At 30.8% G+C, this 17,907-nt stretch overlaps 1 protein-coding gene across 2 annotated transcripts in view; it reads right to left on the bottom strand.

The window, feature by feature from the left end:
* Positions 1–5,577: 5,577 nt before the first annotated feature.
* Positions 5,578–17,907, bottom strand: part of Pitslre (cyclin dependent kinase 11B pitslre) — a 48,174-nt gene continuing 35,844 nt past the window's right edge. For both annotated transcript variants that reach the window (XM_076462410.1, XM_076462411.1), the window contains 7 exons: positions 15,600–15,721; positions 12,246–12,353; positions 9,793–9,909; positions 8,263–8,411; positions 6,766–6,955; positions 6,497–6,602; positions 5,578–5,732 (listed from right to left, as the gene is read on the bottom strand). In XM_076462410.1, the coding sequence (XP_076318525.1) occupies positions 6,498–6,602; positions 6,766–6,955; positions 8,263–8,411; positions 9,793–9,909; positions 12,246–12,353; positions 15,600–15,721 (791 nt within the window). In that variant the 3' untranslated portion in view covers positions 5,578–5,732; position 6,497. The remainder of the gene's footprint in view (positions 5,733–6,496; positions 6,603–6,765; positions 6,956–8,262; positions 8,412–9,792; positions 9,910–12,245; positions 12,354–15,599; positions 15,722–17,907) is intronic.

Genomic DNA, 17,907 nt, shown 5'->3' with positions numbered 1-17,907 from the left:
AATGACGTTATTACAGATGATTTATCTTTTAAAAGTAATGAACCATTTTGTATGACTGTGTTTAATATTTTATGTGTGGGCTTTTCATTAACATTGAAGTTACCAGTTCTCCAAGAACGAGAACTTTTCATTTTGCCATAATTTTAGAGCCCAGCACTTTTGTCGATGTCCTGTTCTGCTAAACTATCACATAATAAAAATATTAGTGCTACGAGTAAAGGTAAAAACCCTCCTCTTTTTATTATCAAGTTTCTTTTTGTTTAACTGGTGTTTTGTCAGCGGTAAATCTCTTAATATTGACTTCTATCCTTTAAGTTTCTGTTTTCATGTTCATCATGGGTACATTAACCTTTAAAGCATTTAATGCATATTCACGTATACTAAAAATAAAGTCATTTTAGCTCCATCAATTATACCTTTAATCTGTTTACACGTAGTTTTAGGTAATGCACGGTTCTGATGTTGTTTAATTCTAAGTATCATGAAGAATAAATGGAAAGTGACTGTGAGAACAACATATAAATACTGATTATCGGTATATCCATTCAGATACAATATCAGTTGTCTTCATACTACAGTGACGTTAATTGTTAATATCAAACGAACATGACAGAGTATATTTTGAAAGTTGATCAATCTTGGGGCATCCAAACAATTCCGGATTGTCAGTAGCGCATTTACGTAGGAGCTTGAGGGGGCTCAGTCCCAGGGTCCATTGATAATTTTACTCTGTATAAAACTACAATGGATGTAGAGCCCACAAAAATTATTAGCTCCTGAACCTAAACCGTCTTAAATACGCCTCTGTGTACAAAGGTGTAGTAGATGGTTATCCATCCCGAACTCCAATGAAAAACAAATTATAATGTGGCTCATCTTATATAGATCATATTTAAGTTCACTTGGGGACCATACACAAGGATCTGTAATGTCTTTTTTTCGTTCCATAGACCATGGCGAGGAGTCAGTTCCATGGGACGCAAAAAAGAAAAACCAGTATCAGGAAGTATTGTTTGGTGTAACTAGACAATATTTTTTTCTTTATTGTAAATTGTTTGCGACTTTATATTTCTGTAAATATTCTTACATTAAATAATATTTTTGATAATTGTTCATACGAGAAAGTTAACCCTTTAAAAACTCTTGTAAAATTAAGTAACACTTCTAATATTTTGTCACAAACTAGTGAAGTTTTAATTATTGTGTAATAAACGTTTTGATGATGAGGTACGGTGAACTCAGCAGGTAGCCCGATGTGGCATTAAGAAAACACACACACAACGATGTAAAATTTTTTATAAAGTGCAAGTTTTAATTATTGTGCAATAAACATTTTGATGATGAGGTACGGTGAACTCAGCAGGTAGCCCGATGTGGCATTAAGAAAACACACACACAACGATGTAAAATTTTTTATAAAGTGCAAGTTTTAATTATTGTGCAATAAACATTTTATTGACGATGTAAAATGTTATATAAAGTACAAGTTTCAATTATTGCATTATATCCGATAGTATTTTTTATGGCGATTCAAAGATATAGTCACGTATTGTATGCGTCAGATTGAGTAAGACAGTCCTTTAAGGACAGGAAACGTAACAGTTTAGTATAGTAAATCATGAATCACTTGATTGGGTAAGTTTTAATTATCGTACTGTTCATGAAGTACTAATTAATGATAAGGAAATATAATGTTCTTTTATAGCACTCCACTTTTGTAAAATATGAGATAAAGTAGAATTTGTAAATTAGTTCGCTGCAAAAAGTCAAATTAGTAAAAGTGTAAATTATTACATACATCGAGTTAAACCTACAGACGTATTTTTTTGCTTGGTAAAATGTTTATTGTGATCATGTTACAATAAATAACATTTCATGTCATTCAAAATACTTAAGTTTTACGACGAATTAATTATCATTGTATTAATTAACCAATAATTTAGTACTGAAAATATTTAAACAATAAGTTTTAATTATTGTATTGTTCTTCTTAGGATGCATTAATTACTGTTAAGCGTCCCTTTCACAACTATTTAATCAACTAATTATTAATGATTAACATTTTAAGACACATATTGTATGAGTAACGGCTGTCGAAAAACGCATTCTCTATTTTGTGGTACATTACGCAATTATCCATCATGTTTATGTTTCTCTTTATCACGCCCTCAAGTGGCTTGTTACGTAAAATATGCAATACTTTGTTGTAATTTCTGAATAATATTCAACTTTATATTGTTTATGTCTTCTGAAAGTTTCAAAAGAGAACTCTAACATAACAGAATATGATTATATGTCTATAATTTTCTTCCTTATTCTCGATGTTTATCTTCTTTAATCAGAGCGAACACAAGTGAGAATGCAACAAGTACATTTTTACAGAGCGGTGGGTGATTAAGGTGATGTAAATGTCACATAATTGGTTCTAATTACCAGCTGCTCCTTGGCTGAGCGAAAAATTCCCCGTCAGGCAGATTGAGTATTCTATGGTAGAGTATGCACCTCAAAGCCGTCCGTCTACAGGAATTTAAGGCAAAAGTGGTGTGTTAGGGTTGAACCCCTCAACCACCAGGCTCCTCCCCTCCTTCACGGGTCACCACGCACGGCAAACACGTGGGCGGATGTTTAAATCTCAGAGGAGGTAAACTGAAAGAACAGAACCTTTCCTGGGAGGTCCTCTCACCACATACAGGAATCCACACCGAGGGGAAGGAGAAGTGACGCGCTTTGGACCTAATAAAGTTTGTTACAATGAAAGCATCGCCGCAGGGATATTTTTCAGGTGCATAGTCGTCAGATAAAGCACGATTGTACGTGGCGACATGGGCTGTAACGACATAGTGGTACTTTGAAATCCTTTAAACACAACTTACAAAACCTGTAATCTGTACAGTGTAGGCTGAATTCTTGGCATGAGCATGTTTCAACTGTTAATGCTGATTTCTAAAAGAGGTGGCATGCTGTATCTCTGCAGTTAAGTGTAGACCAGAAAAGGCAGCATCGCTTGTGAATTGTAGATATGTGGGGTAGTTGCTGTTCTGAACTGTTGATTGTTTGATTTTTCCTATTTTAGGTTCTTTTGCATATGTTTCTTTATGGATTTATTCTTTTGTCCCCCTGTGTATTAATTGTAAGGTTAGATTTGACTTTTATATAACGTCCGTTTTCAACTAAAATTTGGACCTTGATGGTGTATTATTCTTTGTCCGTAGTTGTAATGACATTACTTCTGTTTGCTGTTAGAATTATTACAGTGTTGCATTTGAGTTTTTGTGGGTAATATTTGCTCTTTTGGTTTGTTTTGAATTTTGCACAAAACTACGCAAGAGCTATCTCCGCTAGCCATCACCATAAACTGCCAACTCTTGGGTTACTTTCTTACCAACGAATAGTGGGATTCACCATCACAATACAATGCCCCCATGGCTGAAAGGACAAGTCAAACAATTTCTGGTGATTTAGGTCATAAAACAATACGGTTTAATTTAAACTTTACTGAAGTAAAAATACTATTAAAACATATTTTATTAAAACTATTGATGGAGAATAATAAAAATTACGAACAAAAATTCCAACCAAATTAAATTTATATTTGTTCTAACAGGTTAATATTACTGAAAAAAAAAGGAGAAAAAAGCATGTAACATTTTTGGGTCTGTGTGTTCTTTCAAATTCAAATGAAATACAAAAGTGGTAGACTTCTAAAGCAATGTACATGAAGGTTGAATAGATTCCCAATTTTGCTCGCGTCAAATCAACCAAACTGAATTGAATGAAAATGTGGTGTGCTTTCACACCAACTGTGTTCCAAGCACTAAATGTCACTTATTGTCCATGGCCAATTGCAACAGCCCAAAAACTGAATTATCAATTGATCAGGTGGACTTTCTTACACATCCTAAATTTTCAAGAAGTAAAACACCTATGGGGATGACAAAAGCCACTGTAATCCAGCATAATACATTGGTAAGTTATATATATATATTTTAGTATGGAAAAGCCATTACTGTTGATAAAGCCTTTGTTCAAGAAATACAGATTCCATTGATATCACCAAATAACTAAAAAATAATGCCACAGAAAATTCAAGTTTACAATGCTTCTGGTTTACTTTAAACCTAACTTTCTACACACATGCCACACACCTAAATTGTTGCAAAATGCTCAAAAGTGTCTTAAGTTCTTCATCGTCTTTATTTGGAATTGTAATTGGTATTTCTCTGTAATCTTCGAACATGTTTTATACGAATCTGAAATTCATAATTTATATAAAGATACTAATTGATGTATGTTCATGTTTAACACATGGAAAAGGTATTGATGCCCCTGTGAAGGAAGATAAGAGGTATAGAACCAAATGATGACCCCATGAGGTGGTAAAATTTTTCAAAAGCTGAAGGTGTAAAATGGCAGACACACATACATACACAGATTCCCAGAAAGTAATGTATGGGTGCCGAATATCAAACCATCAAGTCACTTCTCGTGAGAGGCGGGCTTCCAAATTAGGTTGAGATCGATAGACCAATAAAACAGATGTTGGTGACCTGTGATGAGTGAAATATGGCTGTGTCATAAATGCTAACCTTCACTATGTCACTTTGAGTGCTCTAAAGGAGACTTCAAAGTTTCTCAGAGATCAACAGCTTGGAGAACAGCAGTCAGATTTGAATGCTGACCTCCCATATTGCTTTCAAGTGTGCCCTAAGTGTACACATCAAGTTTGATTGAAATTGGTCAAACTCTCTAGACAGGAAATGTGGACAAACATACAGTGGCCTCCCAGACAGTATCTAATATGGTCAAAGTAAAATCTGACATATCATGTATGACACTTCTCAGGGGTCTGTAAGTGTGCAGGTCAAGTTTGGTCAAACACTTGAGACATAAAAGACAGTAACTAATATGCAAGTGTCAAATCCAAACACTGACCCCTCTTCCCTATAACAATGACCAGGGGACAAAGGTGCATGCTATATTTGGTTGAGATTGCTCAAAGAGTGAAGATATGAAAAGTGAACACACAAACAACACTCTACTATTCTATTATATAAATATATATATAAGATTATGCTTGGACTACATCAAATGACGTTGCACGAATCCACTGACCAAATTATTTTAAAATGGGTATCAGTTTCAATTCAATAAAATATGATGTTACAATAGATAAATAACAGAGTTAAAATGTCTTTACCCTACTTCTGATATGTTGTGATGTAAGTAAAATTGAAAAAATGTTCATTTTCTTATATTTACATCCACTCAGTTTTCTATCTTAAATGTGAATTTTATTTTAACAATAACTGCCAACAATTACGTTAATTTTTCTTGTTAATTAATCAAAATATATCTTTTTATACTTCACATAAACAAATATTTTTACTTTTAGTAAGAAAAGAAATGTTGGTTCTATGTATTTTCAATTCTAAATTAGTATGTTTTATTTACTTTTAAAGTTTACTGAAACCAGTTTACACACTGTCAGAAGAAATTGTAATTTTCTAGGGTTTATATACTGCTCATGTGTAAGATCTGAATTACTGCATTTCATGTTTATACTTTAAGACAACAGCATTATAAAAACAAGTCAACAGTTTATTGTGAATAGTTATATACAGAGGAATTTGGAATGACAACCTTGGTTGGGCACTCTGACTTCTTTCAAGTTAGCCTGCTTCCTTATTGGATATTTGAACTGTTTATATGGTATAACTTCATAACTAGAATAACTGTAATACCAGAATTAATAAAAAATCAGGCTAATGAATATTCACAATGGTTAAAATACAATAAAAGTAGCATAAACGTTTAATTTGCATTATAAGTAACGCTTCTGCTACTTAAACATGTTTAAATCATAACCTGCAACCACACTTAAATCTCAATGTTTTTGTAAAATCTACATGAAATAAAACATTCAAGTAAAAAAACATGAAATCTGATTTTTTTCTTCTATAAATCACTTAGAAAATCTAACAATTTACAAAAACTATTTTGGAATAAACAAATTGAATGTGTTAAGACACATAGTTGCTCAAATCTGTAAGACAAAGATACATCTTACAGTTTTTGTATGTTTCTAAGAACAGTTATGTTCATTAAACAAGTACACATATGTATATCACTACTTTATTACTTTTAGTAATTAACTAAATCCTTTAATTTTCTTTTGATTTAACTTTTTGGAGAACTCCAAGATTATAAGTTCAAGGTTTTTGCATAGCTATGATTTTTTTTGTTAAAACTAGGAAAAAAACAAACTGGTGAAAAACAATTTGTTGAGTACACATTCCTCTAAAGGAAATTAAAGCTTATTAATATCCTAATTACTACACAAATAAAATTGTTATTTTATAATAAAACTTAAATGAAACACAAACCTAATTAGAGAACCATTTATGCACTTGACTTGAAAACAGTAAAGTTATATAAAAAGGAAAATGTTCAACCATTCTCACTCAAAGTATTTTAACACTCTTAATAAACCAGTTACCTTAAAATTTCAGGCTGAAGCCAGCACCTTTAGCTGAGTGACCTTTCTGAGCTCCTGCCATGTGAAAACCTCCTGCTGCTAGTATTCCTTCATCATCTGCATCATCCTAAAAATTCATGAAATTTATTAGTGAGTTCTTAATAGGTAAGTAACATAACTCTAAATACAGCATTTCACATATGTGCAGCTAGTGGAAAAGAATATTGTCACAAGGAGAATACACCAAATAAGAAAATCTGTAGTTGAAACCAGGGGAATTCTAAACATACCAGCTGCCGAGCATACTGTTTACCACCAGAGGGAGGTTTAGGACTGTGTGCTTTACGATGTACTTGTTCACTTTTGGCTGGCCATGTTGGGAACATTGATGGGTCTACAGGTAGAGGAGTTTCTTTAAAGTATTCATGTTTTAATGCTTCCTCAGCTGTGATACGTCGCTTTGGACAATATGTCAAAAACCTGGAAAACAAATATCAATGCTTTTATAAATTATAGTGTTTCTGTGACCTTAATATTATAAGTCTTAGTTAACAAGACACAATGGGATGTATATATATATATTTTCACAAAATTCAGAAGAGGAAATCACAGAATTATCCAGTGTCTGAAATAGTCTGCACTTTTGAGACAATAAGTCATATAAATATACTTAAAAAAACAGCTTGTAATCACAAATAGTAGTTTAAAAACATTTACCAATTTTGTATAAAATCATGTACAAGTCTCCTAATAAGAAATACTATCAATGTTTAGAGCTACATGTTTATTTGTAATGAATTGTCCGTATTTGTGGATTAGATGAAGAATTGTTTACCTTGTTGGTTAAAATGCCCTTTTTCAGTTCCTCATGCCAAGCAGTATTTTACCACTTAAATAAATACTAATTGTCAAAGGACACAAAGTTTAAGGTTACATTATATGAATAAGTTATTTCAGTTTTGTCTTTATAAGAAATAAATTATTATAAAAGATTCTAACATAAACATTCAACAAATTTTAGTTTTTCATAGCTACAACTTTGATTAATGGTCAAAATTATTTATTTAGCAAATGTTTACAACTATAAAACTTACACGTCACAAACTTTATGTCACATTTACATGCAAGTATTTCAGATTATTAGAACATCTCTCAAAGTAGTTATTAATAAAACACATTGCAAATGACGGAAGACACCACAAAAAATCTTTCAGGAAACTGCTGTTAAACAAATATTTCGTTTTTTTTCTTCAAATTTTTAGTTCTTTATAAAATAAATTGTTTCAAATCTGTGATATACAACTGTGCAGCTATTCTCAGTCCATCCTTTAACACCATGAAGTTATTGTTATAAATTTACTATAAAACAACCACTTAGTTACAATCCAAATTTTATCACTTAATAATTATTGGTTAATGTTCTAACTTTATCATTTAAATACCACTGGGTTCTTTCTAACATCATGGTATTCTGAGCAACAATTTAAAACTAATAAGAGAATTAAATTTTTAGTGATTTTTCACCCCTATTTTAAATTCGTGTTCTTTTGAAAAATTAAATGTTTGTGTTTACAGACTTTGATGACTGACTAAAGAAAATTTACCAAAAAATCCTGTCTGAAGAGATTTGAAAAACGTGAATCAATAAAAGTATGATTAGAACAAACTAATAAAATATCTCTATTATTCCTACATTTCATATCATATACTATTTAACTTCAAGATGAAAATTAATTTGAACCAATAAACAAAAAGGGACAACAATTAGATATCTATAGTCTTAACACCTATTCATTAGATCAAAACCAAGACTGGTAACAGTGTGGGAAAAACGGCTACGAAGGTTGTTGTATGGATACTCAGTAAAAGTCACTTTTTTCACAAGAGGTAACTCTGAATAGCCAGGCCAGATCTTGTCACTTGGTGTTCCTAAGTCCTGTAAACAGAACATATAAGCACTATAACTATAGCATTGTTAAAATAACTAGCTACCACTGCACTATAATGATGTGAACTATATTTTTCACTTGGATTCCAGTGTTAACAAACCTCACTTAATATATCTATTGTGTTGGAACCTTTAATGAGCCACACAGAGTTCTTTATAAAATCAGCATAGTAGTCAAAGAACAGCCAATAATTAATATTCTAATCTGATAAATGTCTGAATATATTTTTGTATTTTTATTACTGTTGAGGTTAAGTTTAGAAATTGATGAGAGTTTAACCAATTATTTTAATAAAAGAAATTGCAATGACAATTTTTTACTTTGTAACTGTTTTAATGTTGGATACCTTTATCAATTTGGTTTCATTAATTAACTGTTCTTTATCAATCTTTTTGATAAAGTTTTTTTATATTCTTTACAATTCATGATTTCAGTTGTTGGTGAAACAAATAAAGAAAACTTTCAATTAGACCACTGAAGGTTTTGATGTTTGCTGTATACAGTGTGATGATACACAGCTTTGGTACTGTTGCAATTATGTTCCTTCCTATGGGCAAACCAGTAACTACCAGTTTTCTGATGATATGAATATTTAAAATAAAGATGGAGATGATTTCTTCATTTTCTATTACCATATGATCATTAATGTGGTTTATAAAGATTTTTTTCTACTGCCCGAGTCAAAACTGCAGATAAAACATCTACCTATATACCTTTAACATTACCTAGTTTGGGGAATTGTAAGTGGCTGTAGAAAATACTTTTGATCCCAGGTTGAATCAAGACCACATTAATTAACACACTTGATAAAAGTTCCATTACACACAAAAACTGTGAAAATGTTGATTTTAAACCAAATGCAGATCTTCATGATAAGTTCACACAAAGCCTTATTACGTTATTCTTAGATAGGAAGATTTTATTATTATCTTGAATAATTACATGAGTAATTAATTTGCATATCTCATACCTAGAAATCCAGGTAATATAAACTATGTACAACAAACCTGGTCATTTTTTTTCTTTGAACTAACTTTTATCGGAATATAAAAAAATATATGTAATTGCTGCCATTTTCATAACTATTATATGATGATATGACTCAAGTAAATACTTAAGTTGTAAGACATTTATTACTATTCATTAACTAAACTCAGTAGTGTTCTCACTTCACAGTTATATAAAAACTTGAGAATGATAAATAGGGTACCGTGACATGTACGTCATAATATCTTTGAAGCTATTAGTTATACTCCTATTGCTGCTCAGAGTTTAAAAGTACAAGTCATAGCTGCATAATGTAGATATATATTTGAAAAAAATATATCTCACTATTTGTACCTGAATTATATTTGTACTAAAACTCACCTTGAAAATTTTATTTAGTTCATCAATATCAGATTTTCCTGGAAAAAGAGGTTTCATTGTTAGCAGCTCACCAAATATGCAGCCAACAGACCACAGGTCAATGGCAGTGGAATATTCCTGCAAGAGAACAAGAAATTCAAGCACATGAAAACCAAAAAGGCATAAATACGACACTTAACTCATATTTCAACACTTATAACAGTAATTACTTTGAACTTAAAACAGCAGGCCTAGTGATTACTGGGCCTCAATCAAGTATGTATGCGTTTTCTTATAACAAAGCCACATTGGGCTATCTGCTAAGCCAACTGAGGGGAATCATACCCCTAATTTTAGTGTTGTAAATCCATAGATTTACTGCTGTACCAGCAGGGGACTCTCACTCATGTATATATTTATTTAAGTTATAAGACATTTATCATTATTCATTAACTAACACCTCATAGTTATAAAAAAATTTGAGAATAAGAAATAGCTTGGTTTATAAAACCTTTTAAGGAATTCAACCAATAAACTGATTAGGTTATTGCATATCATATTGTAACATGATACAATAACTCAATAGGAGAGGTATGTTTTAGTACCTGAGGTATTAAGATATTAATACATTTTTTTAGATAGAAAAAAAGTTTAAATTATATAGCTTGGACAGCCAATGGTTTACTACATTTATAGTAGAGTACAGTTTACTAAGTATAAATTAGTATTTACAATATTTAATAAGAAAATAGTTAAAACTATTCAAGTTTTAAACAGAGTACAGATTTATAAATATATAAAATATATAGACATTTTTATATATTAAAAATAACTAAGTTATTAGTTGTACATAACTAACATAACTTATTAGGTTATAATAAGTTATAACTTATGTAGCATTTTCTTACCTCACTTTGAGGTAAAATATTATGTTACTTATTGCAATATGTAACATACTGGCTGTCACTTTTATTTTTTGAAAGTTGTTTTAAAATGCAAAGCTTAACTCAGTCTTAGCTTGAGTTCAGGTAAGTAGAAATTTAAAGTCAGAAGTAATATATGGTCAAAAATAACAAGTGTTATTACAACAACATTTTACAAGTATGTACAAGGTGACACAGATATCGTCACAAAAATAGGACTATATCTTGTAATAAATAAATTTTTCTTACTTATGAGAAATAAATGATAGAGTTATTATATAGACCTATAATAATAATAATTATATTACTACTCCATAAATGTCAGTAAGAACTCGAGTAAGTACAGGATTACTTTATTCTGTAAAGTAAATAACAAATTGTTATTAAAAGACCCAGATACAAAGAACTGACTGGTGGCTACGTGCATGGTGTGTAATGAGATAATGGCTTTAAAGATTTTCTTTTGCATTCTGCCAAGAGCTGTAAAATATGTTAATCCTCACAGTGCTTGATTTTGTAAAAATTGACAAATAAAACTAAGGCAAATTGTAAATGTAATCAGGGCAGTTTGAATAATGGAGAGAAGAGAAAGAGAACAAGTTAATGGGTGAAGAGGACAGGTATACACAAAAACAAATGACAATTATCTAATACTTAAGAAAAGTATGTTAAAGTAGAAACATATGCTGAATGAAATAAGTTTGGTAAAATACATGCAGAGTATATAAAAATAAATAATGGAATTAAAGCCTAATAACATGGACTGAGAACAAGCAGCTAAATATACATCAAATAAGATTGACAAGTTTAAAAATACTGTCATAGGATTTACTAATTCATATAGCTACTCATTGTAAAGCAACACAATTAAGCAAATTAAGAAAATATTTAGCAACTTGCAATTTTTTCATGCTTTCGAACGATTAATAAAATAGTGATCAAATTCGTTACAACTTTACTGAAATTCAATTAAGAAAATTATGTAAATTATAATAAATGTTGAATTCCACAGTTCAGCATAACCTAGTGGTGTGTACTTACTTTAAGACTCAGTATAAGAAACATAATAAACAAACACCATACAATTTTTCATTTGGCCAAAAACGAAAGTTTGTTTATTCTTTTGTCATTAGGTATAAAGCCACACAATGGGCTATCTGTGATTTGTTCAATGCAAGTACCAGAATCCTATTTTAAGCAATGCCAGCCCTCTGATTTAACATTATACCACCAGAAGCATTTCTTTTATAGGGAAAATGTGTTCATTTTTGAATGTGAGAAAATATTTTGAATAATGTTTAAATTGTTATTGCAGATAAAATGTATTTCACATAAGAATAATAACATTAATTTTAATCTGAATAAATTAATGTTATTAAAAATATACTTAACAAATAATTAGTACTGCATGTTCACAATTATCAACAATTTTATATGAACAACTTAAAATACATGCTTTACTTTTACCAAAGATTCTTTTAAGGTTTTTACATTCAAGATAAATTTCGTAACTGCAATAATCATAGTTTCTAACTGTTAACCAAACATTACCTTGATGCCAAGCAGTAATTCAGGAGCTCGATACCACAGGGTTACAACAACAGGTGTGTATGGCTTTAGTGGGGATCCATATTCTCGGGCAAGACCAAAGTCTCCAACCTATAAAAAAGATAACACTTTTTAAAACACTCAACTTAGTTTATATTAATTATTCATTCTACACTCAAGTCACAAATAGTTCCCTCTATAGCTCCAACAACTTATCTGTACAAAATTACAAACAGTTGAAAACAAGATTTTACAAAACGTACTATAGTACAACATTTTGCCACAAATAATGCCACTATGAACATAACATTTGGTCTGTTACACAACAGTAAGATATGTCCATATACATTTACCATAATGCAATAAACACCACCTACATCTTTGGAATAAATACACACTTACCTCTTTCATTTTATTTATTTAAAGCTTTTTACATACTTACAATAGGTTCTTTCACTATATCTTTGTTAACATTAGATTTGGGATAAGTTATTTCTATATTTTTATTTTCACTGTGATGTCAAGTTTGATAGATGTGAGATGGAGTATGCCTGTGTTCTTCCATTAGAGAACTTAAATTCCTCATAGTTTGCTCTGTATAAAGAGCATTGCCATCTATACATTGTACATTACATGCAATTTTTTAATTACACCTCTTTTCTCAAAAAAAAAAAAAAAATCCCAAGGTAAAAGAAAATCAATTTGCTATAATGAAACATTTGTACACATTTTAAATTCTTGCTATATTCTGTTTAATCCAAGTTATCTAAACAAACTTTCTTTTTTGGAAACCTATTCAGTAATTAAATGTTCTGAACAAGATTTATGAGAAAATCATTTCTTTTCAACAGTGTTCTTTTGAAGTAATTTGCTTCCTCATGTTTGTCTTTGAATTTCTTGCAAAGCTACACGAGGGCTATCTGTGCTAGCTGTCCCTAATTTAGTAGTGTAAGGCTAGAGGGAAGGTAGCTAGTCATCACCACCCACCACCAACTCTTGGGCTAATCTTTTACTAACAAATAGTGGGATTGACCATCACATTGTATCACTTTCACAGCTGAAAGAACAAGCATGTTTGGTGCAACAGGGATTCAAACCTGCAACCTTCAGATTACAAGTTGAACATCTTTACCCATCTGGCCATGCTGGGCCACTTCCTCATGAAATCCTTCTTTTGAATTACAAATAACTTCAGAAGTGGTCAATAAAGTTTTTATAATCAACATGAATCAAAGTCCAACTCCAACAGCAACTAGTATACAAGTTTTTAAAAATAAATTTTTTTGAAAGGCTTATTTACTTTTATTGTAATCATAATAGTAAGGAAGAAAAGTGATTACCCTTCTTGTTTTCATTGTTAAGTTGAATATTTCCAGTGCAATAAATTCAGAAACATTATGAAGAGTCCAACCACTTGTCAAGGAACAAAGACAGTAAAAATAACATCAGCATATCCAATATAAGACAATGTTCTAGGTTTACCAAATTCCTTGACTTTTGTAATCAAGCATGCTCATACAAAACTTTAGCCAGAATTGATGATAAAAGGACAACCTATATTTGTTCCTTGAATCTTATCACAAAAATGTAATTGAAATGCAGTTATGTATTTATAAAAATTATTATTTCTTTCAATACATCAATATCATTGTGTTTTTGTACATTTGCCCTTCTGTAGAAAGATCACAATTTTTGCACTCCATAAAAACAGTGTCTTGGCATCTAACAAAGGGTATCGAGTAACAACTGGCCAATTTCTCTGCCTTTGGTATAATTTTAGTAAAACATGTATAGTTTGTAATGAGCTAGTATTACTTAAATTCCCTCTTTCTATTTTGATAATCACAATAATTCATCAAAACATGAGTACTAAAACAGCAAATAGTTATTTCTCTAATTAATAGTTGTCTCCATTAATTTCAGCTTTTGTCATATTAGGTTTTAAATATTTTGATTTAATGATCATTTACCTTACTTCATCAGAAAAATCATGTAGAAGATTTGATAAACAGTCTTTGGTAATTACGGGAAACAAATGTAATAACTTCTATAAAAAAACTGATTCCTTGCTCTCAGTTTGTTGAAGAGTTAGTTCCATTTTATCATCCTTTCTTGTTGAGTAAACAAGTATTTTGTTGTACAATCTTCCCACCAAAATTTTATAATAAAAAAGGAAGTTATTTTGGGAAAATACAAAAGTTAAGCCTTTTTTCTAAGAAACCAAACTGATCATGTGTGAATTCAGTTAAAGATAAAATGTGAAGAACAGGAATAGTAATTTTATTTACAAATTAAAAAAATACACTTACTATAATTATTGTATCTTTGCCTTTAACACAATTTTGGTTCTCCAAACATTGTCATCTAGACTGTCAAAAAGGCACTACACCTTCAAGTACACTTAGCTTCATGAAAGCCCTACCATTATCCTCTTATTATACAGAAAAACTTAATACCTGATACTTTAGTCTATGCTCACATAGTAACAAACTTTTCAGACTTAACACTAACCTTTCACACATATTTTTGTGGAGGTTAGTTATAAGAAATAAGTTTTGGAAAAATCCTTCAATTTTGAAAGTCTTAAGATTACATTCAGCTCAGTTCTCTTAGTTTGTAAATTAGTCTTCTAAGTTTATTATTGTAATGACAGAAGCTCCATAGTGAGTAAATAAATTCAATCCTTATAAAACAACATTTTTTTACAACAACAGAATCCCCAGGAAGAGAAGATGACTGACAAATACAACCTAAATTACCTATACAAAACCTACACTGTATTTATTACACACATATACACTGAAGTTGAAATAAACAGCAAAAGGCTTCAATAAACAAAATGAGAGTTAGGCTTATATCTATTTTAAGGTTAAGGCTATATTGACAACTTCACCAGTGACTACATATATTGTTCTATTGTGCAATGTACCAGATAATGTCACATTAACAGTGCTGATATTTTAAAATAATTGTTGTACTGTTTTATCTTCTTCTTCAATCATGTGGCTAGTTATTTACACTGGTTCATGCATATTCCACTTAGTTGTACAACAAAATGAATAATATTAATAAAGTAGTTTGCTATTATTTCTCATTAAATCACTTCTTATTTCTACCCAGGTTTTATTTATTTATTTATTTTTTTAGATACTAATGCAGAGCTACTCAATGGCTAGCTAAACTACCTTTCCATAAAGACAAACCACAGAGAGAAAGTAGCTATTCAACAACACCCACTGTCAACTCTCTTGGGCTACTCTTGCTAAACCAAATATTGGGATTTGATTGGGTTGCTTACAGAGGTTCTAAATGCAATATTTTAAAATACAATACTAACAAATTCTGCAATTCAAATACCTTGAGTATCCCTTTGTGACTAAGTAGGAGGTTTGAAGTCTTTAAATCTCGATGTAGAATCCAGTTGTCATGGAGATGAGCTACAGCTCTCAAAAGCTGGATCATTAATGTCTTCACTTCCCCTATAACAGAAACAAATTCAGAGTTATACCTAGCCCACACAAGATGGTATTCATTAGACATAATTACAATTTCAAAAGTTTTAGTTCACTCAACAGCAGACTGCTGTGTGTTCAAAGACCTTCTCGTTAAGAAATAATACATAAAATACAGGGTAGGATGCAAGTAACTATAGCTTGTATTATATGGTTGGTACTAAATAAAATATCAGGAAGACAACTACAAGTAATCTGATTATTATTTCACAGTAAGAATTAGAAATTAAAGAACTCTATAGTAACTTTTCTTCACTTTGTATAAAATGAAAGATTACTAAACCAGGGTTCTAATTAACCAGACTCCTAGGTTCTGAACACATAAGAATATGTTGAGAAGCATAACATTTGACCACCTCAGGTATTGAAGCAAAATGCCTCAAATGCATATTGAGAACAAGTACTTTGCTTCAAACTTTGTACCATAACAAACTAAGCAACATATAGTTTGCACACACCTGTTCACAATCAACTTCTAACAGATTTCATCAATGACAATAAACTGCATAGAAATACAGCCATGTGAAAGTACCAAATGGTTAACCCTTTCACCCAGGAAAACCAAAATGTTCATGTCACAAGCTTTCACAGAGTTAGATTCAAAAGTTAATTAAACTAATTTATTATTAATGTATGTGAATAAACTCAACATCTGAATGTAAATAATAAATCAAAGTTTAGTGTTATTTGAATTTTAAGTTCTCAATTTTATAAGAAAATATTTTTAAAATTTTCAATTTCTCATAGTATGATAACTGTGATGTCTGTTATCTGTCTTCTTCTTCTCTAAGTTTTCTACTTCCCCCTCAAGAAGTACAAAATTGAATGTAAATTACTCATCATAACAGTCATAACCAAGACAAAAGAATTTACACAGCCTTAAGCCTTACAGAACAATAAAACAGAAATTTAGATTTCCTTTTCTACACCCACCTGTCACATATTTTCTTTCAGAAGTTGATAATACTTCTGGCATTTAAAACTATATTATTTAAAAATAATAGAAAGCCAAAGTTTTTCTCTATCTAATGTATATTGTTTTATGTACAAAGAAATGTCTAGTTTTTCCAGCTCAAAGTTTATTCCCATGGGAAACATATCAATGAGCTTAGCTGAAGTTTTAACAGCTTTTGTCACAAAATTAGGAAGCCAGAAAAATTGTGATAATTATGGAACATTGTCTACTTTTTGTGTTGTTTGGTGCATTATTCAATTATATAAAAGATTTAGTACAGAAGTAGCATTAGTGTAAAAAGTGGGATTAAGTTTCATTGACAGTATAAAAGACAACCACATAAAAGTATATTACTTGTTTTTCATGTGTATTCACATAAGAAGTATATTACTTGTTTTTCATGTGTATTCACATAAGAAGTATATTACTTGTTTTTCATGTGTATTCACATAAGAAGTATATTACTTGTTTTTCATGTGTATTCACATAAGAAGTATATTACTTGTTTTCATGTGTATTCACATAAGAAGTATATTACTTGTTTTCATGTGTATTCATAAGAAGTATATTACTTGTTTTTCATGTGTATTCATTACTTGTATTCATGTGTATTCACGTAAGAAGTATATTACTTGTTTTTCATGTGTATTCACGTAAGAAGTATATTACTTGTTTTTCATGTGTATTCACATAAGAAGTATATTACTTGTTTTTCATGTGTATTCTTTATCATTATACAAGTAACTAAAATGTAGAAATTGAAAACATTTTAGGGTAGATAAAGTAATATATATGATATTAATTAGGATCACGTGAGACCATCTGTACGAAAATTAAAGCTGAAGTGGAACTGGACCCTGCAACACGACAATGACCCAAAACATACCAGTAAATCCACTAAGAACTGGTTGAAAACTAAGAAATGGAGAGTTCTGGAATGGCTGAGCCAAAGCCCAGATCTTAATCCAATTGAGATGCTGTAGGGTGACTTGAAACGGGCTGCACATGCAAGAAACCCCTCAAACATCTCACAGCTGAAAGAATTCTGCATTGAGGAGTGGGGCAAACTTTCTTCAGACCGATGTCAGAGACTGGTAGATGGCTACAAGAAGTGTCTCACTGCAGTTATTTCAGCCAAAGGAGGTAACACTAGCTATTAGGGGGTAGGATGTCCTAACTTTTGCCTCAGTTAGAATAT

The sequence above is a fragment of the Tachypleus tridentatus genome, chromosome 10 (assembly GCF_004210375.1).
Source record: "Tachypleus tridentatus isolate NWPU-2018 chromosome 10, ASM421037v1, whole genome shotgun sequence".
NCBI classification, from domain to species: Eukaryota; Metazoa; Arthropoda; class Merostomata; order Xiphosura; family Limulidae; genus Tachypleus; species Tachypleus tridentatus.
The sequence above is the reverse complement of the archived record's forward strand: the minus strand, read 5'-3'. Positions and strand labels throughout refer to the sequence as shown.